At 48.8% G+C, this 13,148-nt stretch overlaps 1 protein-coding gene across 1 annotated transcript; it reads left to right on the top strand.

The window, feature by feature from the left end:
- Nucleotides 1-992: 992 nt before the first annotated feature.
- Nucleotides 993-8,673, top strand: SLC38A5 (solute carrier family 38 member 5). Its single transcript, XM_060137254.1, has 15 exons — nt 993-1,045; nt 1,125-1,200; nt 1,544-1,659; nt 1,750-1,823; nt 2,379-2,471; nt 2,598-2,676; nt 4,379-4,461; nt 4,774-4,832; nt 4,934-5,056; nt 5,268-5,347; nt 6,011-6,111; nt 6,368-6,483; nt 7,291-7,435; nt 7,529-7,632; nt 8,132-8,673. The coding sequence occupies exons 1-15, from the start codon at nt 993-995 to the stop codon at nt 8,231-8,233; spliced, it is 1,404 nt and encodes a 467-aa protein (XP_059993237.1). The 3' UTR covers nt 8,234-8,673.
- Nucleotides 8,674-13,148: the final 4,475 nt, after the last annotated feature.

The following is a 13,148-nucleotide window of genomic DNA, read 5'->3' on the forward strand; positions in this document are numbered from 1 at the left end:
ACACATCAGGCCCTGGGAGGGGGTTTTGATGATTGTCTCAGAGACAGCTCCTCTTCAGGAGGGGAAATTAGGGCTTGGCCATGTTCCTGAGACACCCCAAGCCCAGAAAGGATCTCAAGTCTGGAAGTGTCTCTAAAGTGACTTCTACTGGAATAGGAGTGTTTAAGACTTGACAAGGGTCCCAGAATATACCTCTGTAGTCCCTAGAAGGGGGATTAAATGAGGGTCCCTGGGTCACTTCTATCCCTGGAGGGGGGTTCAGTTTGGGGAATTGCTTTTGGCCTCCAGTGAGAATATTCAGAGTTGTGGCAGAGAGCAGTTTGCCGCGTCCAGGTTGTGGGGGGCTGGGGTCGCTGAGCCCGCCTCCCATCCTCAGTCCCTCCAACAGGTTGCATCAGCTCTGGGCTCAGGCTGGCGGCCCGGGCGGGGAGGAGGGGGGTAGGGGGCATTAGGAGGGGTGGGGCAGTCAGGCGGACACGTGTCCCTGTAAGGAGTGAGAGGCATGACCACTCGGTGAGGGTGGAGGGAAGAGGGGGGTGCGCGGGGGACCGGGGCAGGGAAGAGACAGACAGCAAGAGAGAGTGAGTCTGGGGTCTGGGAGGAGAGGCTATCCCAGCTCCAAATGGCCATCTCATCTGCTGAGGGGTCGGTATCTCTCTCTTTCTGTCTCTGTCTCTACCCCTCTACCTCTTGCTGCCCTCTTTTTCTCCATGTCTCAGTGAGTAACTGTTGGTGTCTCTCCCCTGAGTCCCTCTCTCTCTCTCTCATCTCTTTGTTGGCCTCTCCCTCTTGTCTCCAATTATCTCCACTTGTCTCCCTGTCTCTCTAATCCCTCTGTTCCTGTTCCCCTCACCTCATCTTTGTGTCTCTGTTTCTATATCTATCTGTCTGTCACTATCGGACCCCCCCGACCCCCTTCATCTAATTCTCCCCACTTTGTAAGTCCCCCTGCTCCACCTCTGAACCCCCCACCCCATTTCTCTGCCCACAGGATGGAACTGCAGGATCCAAAGATGAACGGAGCCCTCCCTGGGGGTGCTGTGGAGTGAGTCGGGGACCCAAGGGGTTGAGGTCAGGGATCAGAATTACCTTCTCATCAGCCTCAATTTCCCTGCCTATTCTAGCTACAGGCAGGAGCACGAGGGCTTCCTGCCCAGCCATAGTCCTTCTCCTGGGAGGAAGCCAGCCCAGTTCATGGATGTGAGTGACCCCACAGGATCTGTCCCAGCTGCACCTTGCCCAGCTCAGCCCCTCCCCTGCTGCTCCCTCTTCCCGGTTATTCCCTTCAGCTGTTTTGCCTCTGGTCGCTGCCCCACCCTTCCCTGTTCCTCTCCACTTCCACCTGCTCCCCTCTAAAATCTCACCTAGCCTTTCCCCTTCCAGCTCTCCTCCTCTTCAAATCCTTTTCCTTCCTCTGATGGCCCTTCCTGGGCTTCTCCTCTGCCCCAGTCGCTTCCTCCCTAGTCTTTCCCAGGCCCCGGCACTGGTCTCCTTCCCTGGTCCCCCTCCCCATGTGTGCCCGGGCCTTGCCCCTTACCCGCAGTTCGAGGGGAAGACATCGTTTGGAATGTCAGTGTTCAACCTCAGCAACGCCATCATGGGCAGCGGCATCCTGGGGCTGGCCTATGCCATGGCCCACACAGGGGTCCTCTTCTTCTTGTGAGTCCTAGGCAGTCTGGGGTGGGGGAGGGGTGTGGTGGGCAGGCGGGAGGCCTGGGGGCCAAGTCCAATCAGTGCCATCTGCCACAGGGCCCTGCTGCTCTGCATCGCTCTTCTGTCTTCGTACTCCATCCATCTCCTGCTGACCTGTGCTGGTGTTGTAGGTGAGACCCAGAGCTCAACCTAGACCTTGGACCCCAGATCCTGGACCCAGGACCCCAGACACCACACTCAGCTCTCTGGGCTCCAGACCCCAGACGGCACCCTGGCCCTCAGCCCTCATCTGGGCTCCCAGGTTCCCAGCCCTCAGCCCTCAGTCTGGCCATCAAACCAGAGCCCCCACCCCAGACCACTCCACGCCACTTCTAGCCCCCACCCCTCAGTCTCCAGCACACGTACCCATGGGAGCCAGCACCGCAACCCTGAGACTGCTGGTCCTCAGCCCCCAGCTCTCGGATTTACTCCTGCCATGGCCTCAGTCCATATCCTGCCCCAAGACCCCAACTACCCACATCTGGCCCCCAACCTTCTCCCTGGCCACAGATCCACCTACCAGACTCCAACCCCAACTGCTTAGCCCTCACCTCCAGCTCCCAGCAATGAGGCCCAATTAGCCCAAGCCCCAGCTCCCCAGCTCCCAGACTCTCTGGCCTCCAACTCACCCCTGGCCTGGGCTCCTCGACCCACAATCTGTTCCTTTCTGATCCCCTCCCCTCCAGGCATCCGAGCCTATGAACAGCTGGGACAGAGGGCGCTGGGGCCTGCGGGGAAGGTAGTGGTGGCCGCGGTCATCTGTCTGCACAATGTTGGGGGTGAGGACTCTGGGAGGTGGGGGTCAGCTTGGGGGAAGAGGGTGGGCTGAGGTGGGCTTCCCCAGGCTGGGGTGGGAGGGAGATGAGAGGGATCCTTCTGCTTACACCTCCCCCCACCTGCACCAGCCATGTCCAGTTACCTGTTCATCATCAAATCCGAACTCCCCCTGGTTATCGGCACTTTCCTGGACATGGACCCTGAGGGGTGAGTGTGCAACACCCCTTGGCTCTGGCCCACAGACCACTGATTCTGCCCGTGAGGTCTGGCTACTAGCTTCAACTGTGTGTCCAGCTGACCCCCAGGTCTTCCATTTTGAGACAGTTGGGCAGGCCAGTTTGTTCAGACTGCGATTCCTGTGTGTTGTGATGCCAGTAGTACGTGTGGCTGTTGCTCTGGCTGTAGGAGTCCAGCAAGACCATGTGTTGATTTTTGTGACTGTTCTGGCTGACTCTGTGTGTGCAGGGTACTCTGATGTTGACCGTGTGGCTGTACCTATCCAGTTGACCTAAACTCTGTCCGTGGGTTTGATTCTGTGACTCTTATACTGGCAGGTTCTCTGGCCATCTGTATGCTAGCTGACTACAGCTGTGTCCTGTATACTGTGGCTCCAACCATGTGTGTTTGACATTTGCTTACTCTGACTTTCTCTGTCCAGTGGATTCTGTTTGATTCTGGGTCCATTAGGCTGGCTGAATCTGTCTAGCTATAAGTGTATGGTCACTGACTCCAAGAGAGTATGTGCACGTGTGTGTGCAGTGTACCGTGGTGCCAGCTAAGTATACGTGACTTGTGTTTAACTTTCTGTGTTTAACTTGGTGACCATCGTTCTGGCAAATTCTTTCTGGCTGTTTGTGTGTGATCCTCAACTACAACTGTATATGTCTTCTGTATTATGGTTCTAGCCATGTATGTTTGCCTGTTGTTCTGAGTATGTATCCAGCTGACTGTTTAATTCTGGATCCATCGGCTGGCTGAAACTTTTCAACTGTTTGTATATGATAGCTGATTCTGTGTATACTGTTAGATCTTTGGTTTGATCCTGAAACCATCCAGGTAGCTGACAGTCTATGTGACTAGGTGTGTCTAATTATTATAATTAGCTCCCACTGTATATATGACCAATGGTACTTTGTTGGTTCATGTCTGTGTAACTGTGTGTCTAAGGTAGAAAGAGAATGTGTGAATACCTGGAGCATAGTAAGCACTTAATAAAATTCTTTAGAATACATGAGCAGTTGTTCAACCAATCCTGTATTAACAGACTATCTTGCCTGGGTACCTCCCTCCAATCTCTGTACAGATCCTGCTCTTTCTTTGAGCTTGGTTCCAACTGAGTGGCCAGCTGGCTGATTCTGTCTCTATTTCCATCTTTGACTGTGTGGCCAAATCGGCCCTGCCACTTTCAGGTGCTCAACAAACCTTGAGTTGTTCAAATGACCACACGTGTGTGTTTCTGACTTTTTGTCTGACTCTGCGTTGTTGCCTGCCTACCAGATCATCAGACTGGTGTTCTACCTATCAGACATACCAGGGTCATGACTCTCTCTGTGTCTGGTACCTTGTGTTGGACTATGTGAGTCTGGCTGATGTGGGGTATTGTTTGCTCATCTGGTTGTATGTCCATTTGAGGTCTGATGGCACAGTTTTGTCCAGCTGTGTGTGTGTTTCCAGCTATATCCCTCTGACTGTGTGTGACTGAGAGTCTGATAATCCGTCTGGCTGTTTCCATCAATCATTTTGTGCCATTTGTCTCTGCAACCACCTGGATGACTTCTCACAGCTGAGGGGTCAGCCCATCTCTCCTGACTGCATGCAGAAACCTCTCTGTCCAGCTGTCTTCTATGAGCGTCTGCCTGACAGTTTTCTTTGGCAGGCAGCTACTCACTATGTTTACCTGTCTCCTTAGGGACTGGTTCTTGAAGGGAAACCTCCTCATCATCATTGTCAGTGTGTTAATCATCCTGCCACTGGCCCTCATGAGACACTTGGGTAAGAGGCTTCCTGAATTGGTCATTGGATAGTGGAATTAGAGAAGGGGAGCCAGATTCAAAGAATCTCGACTTTCAAGGGCTGTGGAATACCAGAGGAGAGCTTGTTTGGTGTGGGTTTTTAACAGATGAATAGGAGTTTGCTAAGTGCGTGTGTGTGTGGTGGTGGTGGGGTGGTCCAGATAGAAGTAGAAGTTTGTGTAAAGTGTGGCAAAATTGGGGTGAGGGGGCCTTGAAGGCCAGCCTGCGGGGGTTGATATTTGCTCTGGGGGGGTCCCTTGATTTCTGAGGCTCCATATATTGCCCCTTGCAGGCTACCTGGGGTATACCAGTGGTCTCTCTCTGACCTGTATGCTATTTTTCCTCATTTCGGTGAGTCTGAGGGAGAAGGACATGAAAAAGTGCGGAGGGAGTTTGGGGCATTGGGACATAGCCTTCCCCATGACCTCACTTCCACACCCTCCCTCCCCCAGGTCATCTATAAGAAGTTCCAGCTTGGGTGTGCTGTAGGCCACAATGAGACAGAAGTGGAGAGGAAGAGCCCCCCAAGCCTCAACACAAGCTGTGAGGCCCAGATGTTCACAGCTGACTCACAGGTTGGTGTGCAGGCGTATGTCTATGCCTTGCACCTCACTCAGGTCCTCTGGTTCTGTCACACAGTGCACTCTGCTCAGAGTGGAGCCAGGTATCAGACACTGGGGGCTTCCATGTGTCTGATATGGAGGGCAGTGGTGGGGCTGGGGGGATGGGGAGGAGAGGATGGAACCCTGCAGGCTCTAATCTCTTGTACTTGGGCCACTCCCCCAGATGTTCTACACAGTGCCCATTATGGCTTTTGCTTTTGTCTGCCACCCTGAGGTGCTGCCCATCTACACAGAACTCTGCCGGTGAGTGGGCAGGCAAGTGGGCATGTGTGATGGGGCAGCAGGTGGGGCGATAGTCATAAGCCACAAGCCCTACAACAGTCCTTGTGCTGTAGCTTGATTGTGGCTAGATAGTGCCAAGGGAGGGGTTTGAGGTGGCCAGGAGGCCTTGGGGGACGCAGGGCAGTGACTGTTTACTAATTGGAACTTAAGTATTCTACTCTTTTAACATCCAGTACAAGTGTGAATGGACAAGAGGGGAGGCTGAGAAGATGAGATGGAGGGGTGGCATACGTGGATGGGATCTGGAGATGGGGATGGTCAGATGGAGAGGGATATGGATGGACAAAGGGAGGGCAGGGATGATATGATGGGGGGATCTGGGGATGATCAGTCAGAGGGACAGCATGGATGATCAGAATGAAGGGAGAGGCTGTGACAGTCTAATGGAAGAGAGAGGCAGAGATAGGTGGAGAGATAGGCAAAGATGGTCATATGGGGTAAGATGGATGGACAGAGAAGGGAGGAGTGGCTAGTACAGGGGAGGCAGAGATCGGCATCCCAGTGTGTACTAGCTGAACATCAGCTCTGGGAGGAGGGGACTCTGGAGGGTGGGGGCTGGTTTTGAGGGGCCTGGACCAAGTCCAGGGGTCTGGGCATGACAGTTCTATGACCTCTATACCTCAGGCCCTCCAAGCGCAGAATGCAGGCCGTGGCCAACGTGTCCATTGGGGCCATGTTCTGCATGTATGCACTCACAGCGACCTTTGGCTACCTGACCTTCTACAGTGAGTGGGGCTGGGGCCAGGGTTGGGTAGGGAGCTGGTGTGGGGACTGGGCAGACTGCTGGGCAGGAACCTGAGCACTTTCCCTCCATGCCCTCAGACCTATCAGCTTCCAAAGGGACTGTACGCATCACACATGGAGATTTTGTCACCATCTGTGTGTGTGTGTGTGTGCGCGCGCGCGTGCACACGTATATGTTTCTGGGACACTGGTCCTGGTGCTCCAGTCACATCCTGTATCCCATGTCCCATGTCCCAGGCAGCGTGGAGGCGGAGATGCTGCACATGTACAGCCAGCAGGATCTGCTCATCCTCTGTGTGCGCCTAGCTGTGCTGCTTGCGGTGACTCTCACTGTGCCAGTCGTGCTGTTCCCTGTGCGTTGGGGGCGAGGGTGGGCCCATGGAGCGGAGGGACATGGATGGATGGGTAGAGGGCATAGACAGGAATGTTTGGATGGACAGTGGAGATGGGAGTGGATGGATGGTTGGATAGAGGAGGTTGGGACGGACAGACGGGGAAGGCAGAGTTGTCAAATGGACGGAGAGGGAAAAAATAGATGGGCAGACACAAGGTGGACATAGACGGCAAAGCAGAAAGAATCAGGAGGACAGGGGCAGTCAGTTGGAGGGAGGAGGCGCAGGTGTCTGGCTAGACAGAAGAGGGAGGCAGGAATGGTCAGACAGGGAAGAGGCACAGATAGACATTCAGGATGGAGAAATAGGGATGGCCAGAAAAAGGGTGGAGGCAGGAGTAGTGAGGTGTAGGAGGGACAAGGCTCTCAGATGGAGAGGTGGGATGACTAGACAGAGGGGGGAGATATGGAGGTTGTCAGATGGAGAGAGAGGGACAGGGATCTCAGGGTGAAAGCACAAGTGGGTGGTCAGACAGGAGGAGGCAGAGATAGTTGGATAGAGGAGGAGGACAAGATTTCAGACAGTGAATGGAGGAATAGATGGATGATCAGACAGAAGGAAGAGTCATGGGTTGTCAGACAGAAGGGAGGCAGGATGCTCATTCAGAAGTTGGAAGCACAGAAGGATGGTCAGACAGGGTGGAGAGACAGTCAGATGGAGGGGAAATCAGGGATCTCAGACTGAGGGCGGTGTTAAAGACAGATGACTACATGGAAGGGGAGGTAGTGCTTGAGCCCTGACCTGTGTCCTACCCTACTCTGGTCACAGATCCGCCGGGCTCTGCAGCAGCTGCTCTTCCCAAGCAAGGCCTTCAGCTGGCCACGCCATGTGGCCATAGCCCTGATCCTCCTTGTCTTGGTCAACGTCCTCGTCATCTGCGTGCCAACTATCCGGGATATCTTTGGGGTTATCGGTCAGTACCCCCAACCCCAGTCCCAGACCCCACCTAATATGGGCCTTGTACCCCAAACTTACATTGATTCTGTCCCTCCTGCTTGTCCTTCAGGGTCCACCTCAGCCCCCAGCCTCATTTTCATCCTTCCCAGCGTCTTCTACCTCCGCATTGTACCCTCTGAGGTGGAGCCCCTCTACTCGTGGCCCAAGATCCAGGTGAGCATTCCAGGGGAGGGCTGGGGAAAGAGGGAGCATTCTGCGGAGGGAGCACTCCAGGATGGCTAGAAGTTGAAGGAACATTTTCAAGAGAAGGCTTGGCGGGGAGGGGGGCAGATGGTCTGGAAGAATGAAGGAGATTGTCATAGGAAGGGCCTGAGCAGACAGAGCACAAGAAGGGTCTAAGAAGACAGGAAGCACTCAAAAGGGGGCTGGCTTATAGGAAGCATTCTTCAGACAGATGGAAGGAGCACTCTTAGAAGAGGGTTGGAATGTTTTCAAGGAGGATGCGGGAGAGTACTCCCTGAAGGGTTCTAGGAAGATGGAAGGAGGGTTCACAGGAAGGCGCTGGTTTTAAGGAAGGAGAGGGAGCAGGAAAGGAGGGTCATGAATGAATGGGGCACTCTCTGGAGGGGGTGGAGGGCTTGAGGAACATCCTTTGGAGGAGCTTGGGTGTAGGTACCCAACCAGCTCCATCTTTTCTCCCTCAAATCCACAGGCTCTGTGTTTTGGTATCCTGGGGGTCCTCTTCATGGCGATCAGTCTAGGTTTCATGTTTGCCAACTGGGCCACAGGCCAGAGCCATGTATCTGGACACTGACCAAGCCCTGCTCCGCCTGGGCCCCCGTGTGCATGTGCCTGTGCACGTGGAGGAAGATGGGGCTGCTCACCCGGGTCCCTCCTGCCTGGGGTGTGGAGGTGGCTGGTTCCCATCAACATGGCTGTTGGAGGAGGGGGCTACAGAGGCTGAAGAGTGGTCCTCTCCCTTCCTCCCCAGGGGATGCCGAGCTTGGATCATGGCCCTAACCCCAACTCCAGCCCCATGGGAGGAGGGGGAGGCCAGGTCCTTGGGGAGCCCCTGCCCAGCCCAGTCTTTTCTGCCTCCTCCTGGCAGAAGCTGTTTGTCAGGATCACCCTCGAGCTAAAGGGGAAGAATAAAGATGCTGAATTGCAACTCTGGCTTCAGTTTTTTGATCTCTTTCTAGGACTTCTTGGGGGACCTTTCCTAGGTTCACACAGGGGTAAATTGAGGCCCCAAGAGTAGGACTGCCAGCTCTCATCTGTTCACCCATATCTCCACAGTTCAGTAGCTCCCTACACAACTCATAGATCTGTTCACTTGCTCACTCAGGAAATATCTCTTGAGAGCCTACTGGCTGCCAGGCACTGCTCTAGGTGCTGGGGATATAGCAATGTATCAAGCAGACAATAACCCCTGAAGTTGATGTTCTAACACAAGAAAGGGCAAACTATTGCCTGCAGGCAAAATTCAGCCCACTGCCTTCTTGTATGTCCCCCAAGCTAAGGATGGTTTGCACATTTCTAAATGATTGAAAAAAAATAAAAAGAAGAATAATTTGTGACCCTTGAAAATTAATATGAAATTGAATTTCAGTGTCTGCAAATAAAGTTTTATTAAAACACAGTCACACTTGTTCATTTACACATTGTTGATGGTTCTTTAGTGCTACAGCAGCAGAGCTGAGGAGTTGCAACAGAGACCATAGGGCTCACAAAGCCCAAGGTATTTATTATCTGGCCCTTTTCAGGAAAAAATTGCTGATCTCTGATCTAGTAGAAGAGAGGAAAACAGATAATCATTCCCGATAAAGATGAGCACTATGAGGAAAATGAGTGATGACTGTGACGCCAGGGGTGGTGGCGGGGGGTGGGGGCAGTCAGGGAGACCTCACTGAGGAAAGGACAAGAAGCTGGGTCCTCGATTGGCTAGAAGGAGCAAGTCCCATGGTTATTTAGACAAAGTTCCAGACAGAGGCAGCAGCAAGTGCAGAGGGCCTGAGGTAGGAGCAAGCATAACAGGTCCAAGGAGGAGCCAGGGTGGCCATTTTTCTCTCCCATCAGCCAATTACATCACAGCCTTGCCAACATGGAATTTTGCCCCCCAATAGGTGAAAATGGTATTGCTGTTAAAATTCACATGTGTTTCTTTATGAAAGAAGTTTTCAAGTGTTTAAGAGACATTCATTTGTCTTCTCAGATAATTTTTATGCATATACAAGCCACTACAGTTATATAATCTTTTTTCTCCTCTCCATATTTAGAAATGGGGCAGTTGACTAGAGTTGATTACTTCTGTATACTCCTTGTTTCACTGTTCCTTCTTTACTGCCACTAAAGTGAAGCACAACAAGGTTGCTTTATTTAAAACAAATTATTTATTTTTAAAATTTATTTTTTGGTTGTGTTGGGTCTTCATTGCTGCACACGGGCTTTCTCTAGTTGTGGCAAGCGGGGGCTACTCTTTGTTGCAGTGCGCGGACTTCTCACTGTGGTGGCTTCTCTCGTTGTGGAGCATGGGCTCCACACGCGCAGACTCAGTAGTTGTGGCTCGCGGACTCTAGGGCGCAGGCTCAGTAGTTGTGGCACATGGGCTTAGTTGCTCCGCGGCATGTGGGATCTTCCCGGACCAGGGCTTGAACCCGTGTCCCCTGCACTGGCAGGTGGATTCTTAGCCACTGTGCCACAAGGGAAGCCCAACAAGCTTGCTTTTTAATAATAAATGCTAACTTGAAATTCCAGTGCCTGGCCTGAAAAATGTAAATCTTCATATTGAACACCACCCAAAGAGATCATCCTCTCAGCAGGGTCTCTTGCAGAGTGAAACTTAAATTTTGATGAAGTCTAATTTATCTTTTTTTTTTTAATGGGTTGTGCTTTTGGTGTCATGTTTAAGAACTCTTCATCATGCTCAAGTTTTAAATTTTTATGTTTTACATTTAAATCTATGATCCATTTGAATTAATTTTTATATTAGGTATGAGGTTTAGGTCAATGTTCTTTTTGGGGAGCCCGTGGATATCCAGTTGCTCCAGCACCATTTCTTAAGAAGACAGTCCTTCTTCCACTGAATTACTTTTGTAATTTTGTAAAAAAATCAGTGTGCAACTATTTCTGGGTTTTCTATTTTGTTCTGTTGATCTATGTGTCTATTTTCTCCACAACATCACATCTGATTCCTTGAAATTTAGTAGAGTGATTCCTTCCACTTAATTCTTTTTCAAAATTGTTTTTAGTTATTCTAGTTCCTTTGCCTTTCCATATAAACTTTAGAGTAATCTTGTCTATAGCTACAATATCGCTGGAATTTTGATAAGAATTGCATTAAGTCTGTATATCAAAGTGTGGAAAACTGACACCTTTACTATGTTGAATCTTCTCTGGTTCTTTTCCTCAATATTTTGTAGTTTTCAGCATACAAGTTCTATACATGTTTTATTAGATTTACACCTAAGTATTTCATTTCCTTGGCAGCAATTGTAAATGGTATTATGTTTTAAATCTCAGTCCTCATGTGTTCATTGCCCACTATTCCCACTATTAATCACTATTCGTCAATATTGATCTGGACATGATGCCCAGTGCAGTAAGAGGGGTAAATATTTTGAAATGATGGCAAATATAATATTCTTTTCAGATGATGAGATTATATACTTAGGAGGTCCAAGAAAATCAACAAAACTATTAGAATTAGAAAAAAGAATTCAGTAAGTTGGCATGGACACAAAATAAATATCCAAAAATCAACTTGTATTCCTACCTCTTGGCAATAATCAGATAGAAATTATAACGGGGGAAAATATTCCATTTACAACAACAATAAAATGGTTAAAAAAACTAAGAATAAACTGAATCAGAAATATGCGTGACTGTAGTAACAACACTATAAAACTGAACTCAAGAATAGAAAAGAAAATAGGAACAAATTTGCAGAAATATTCTATTTCTGGATGAGGAGATTCAATATTGTACAGATGTCATTTCTTTTTTTAAAATTTAATTAATTAACTTATTTATTTTTGGCTGCATTGGGTCTTCGTTGCTGCTTGGGCTTTCTCTAGTTGCTGTGAGCAGGGGTTACTGTTCGTTGTGGTGCGCGGGCTTCTCATTGCAGTGGCTTCTCTTGTTTCAGAGCACGGGCTCTAGGCACGCGGGCTTCAGTAGTTGTGGCACATGGGCTCAGTAGTTGTAGCTCACGGGCTCTAGAGCTCAGGCTCAGTAGTTGTGGCGCACGAGCTTAGTGGCTCCACTGAATGTGGGATCCTCCTGGACTAGGGCTCGAACCCATGTCCCCAGCATTGGCAGGCAGATTCTTAACCACTGCGCCACCAGGGAAGTCCCCAGATGTCATTTCTGATATCTATTTTATACAATTTCTATGTACTGCAATTTTCTACTTAATGCAATTTCTAAACAAAATCCAGGTGGGATTTTCTTTGGATTATGACTGGGTTTTTTTGGATTATGCCATATTGATTCTAAAGTTTGCCAGTGGAAAACCAAGTGGCAGAAGGATAAATATATGGGAATAGCCAAGAATTATTTTTAGTTTTTATGAATTATTTGAAGTTTAGACAATTATGAAACATTTTTATTTATTCTTTTGAGAAAATACTCAGATGTACAAGCCTGAATTCTTTTTAAATTGTGATATAATTGACATATAACATTATATTAGTTTCAGGTGTACAACATAATGATTCAATGTTTGTATATACTGTGAAATGATCACCACAATAAGTCAAGTTAACATCCATTACCACACATAGTTACACATTTTTTTTCTTGTGATGAGAACTTTTAAGATCAGTTATCTTAAGCCCCATGCACAGCAATGAAGACCCAATGTAGCCAAAAATAAATAAATAAATAAAATTTATTTTAAAAAAGATCAATTTTCTTAGCAACTTTCAAATATACAGTATAATATTAACTATAGTCACCATGCTGTACATTACATCACCAGGATTTATTTATTTTACAACTAAGATTTTTTGCAAAAGAATAGTAGGGTATTCTTGCCTTAACAAATGCTGAGATGTACTTGAAAATCAGTAAGGGGCCTGGAATAGTGCCTCTTCCTACAGAGGTGTTCATATCCTTATCCCCAGAACCTGTGAATATGTTGTTATATGTAAAGGGGAATTAAAATTTCAGGTGGAATTAAGGTTGCTAAACTTTTAAAATAGATCATCCTGGATTATCTGGGTGGGTCTAAGGTCATCACAAGGGACTTTATAAGTGGAGGATGGAAGCAGGAGTCAGAGAAAGATGTGATGACAGAAGCAGGGTCAGAGAGATGTTATGTGTTGGCTTCATGGATGGAGGAAAGGGGGCCATGAGCCAAGGAATGTGGGCAGCCTCTAGAAGCTGGAAAAAGCCAGAAAATGGTTTCTTTTCTGGAGCCTCCAGAAAGGAACACAGCCCTGGGAACACCTTGATTTTAGCCCAGTGAGACTCATTTTGAATTTCTGACCTACAGAGGTATAAGCTAATAAATTTGTGTTGTTTTAAGCCACTAAGTATGTGGTAATTTGTTATAACAGCAAGAGAAAACTAATACACAGAGAAACAATTAGTGAAACAAAATAGAAAGATGATAAAATAAACTGACTTATATACAAAACTTTAACATGCATTTCCAAACAGTGGGCAAAAGACAGATTGTATAGTAAATGATAGTTTGACAAGTGTCCATCCATTTGGAAAAAATAAAG

The sequence above is a fragment of the Lagenorhynchus albirostris genome, chromosome X, assembly GCF_949774975.1.
Source record: "Lagenorhynchus albirostris chromosome X, mLagAlb1.1, whole genome shotgun sequence".
NCBI classification, from domain to species: Eukaryota; Metazoa; Chordata; class Mammalia; order Artiodactyla; family Delphinidae; genus Lagenorhynchus; species Lagenorhynchus albirostris.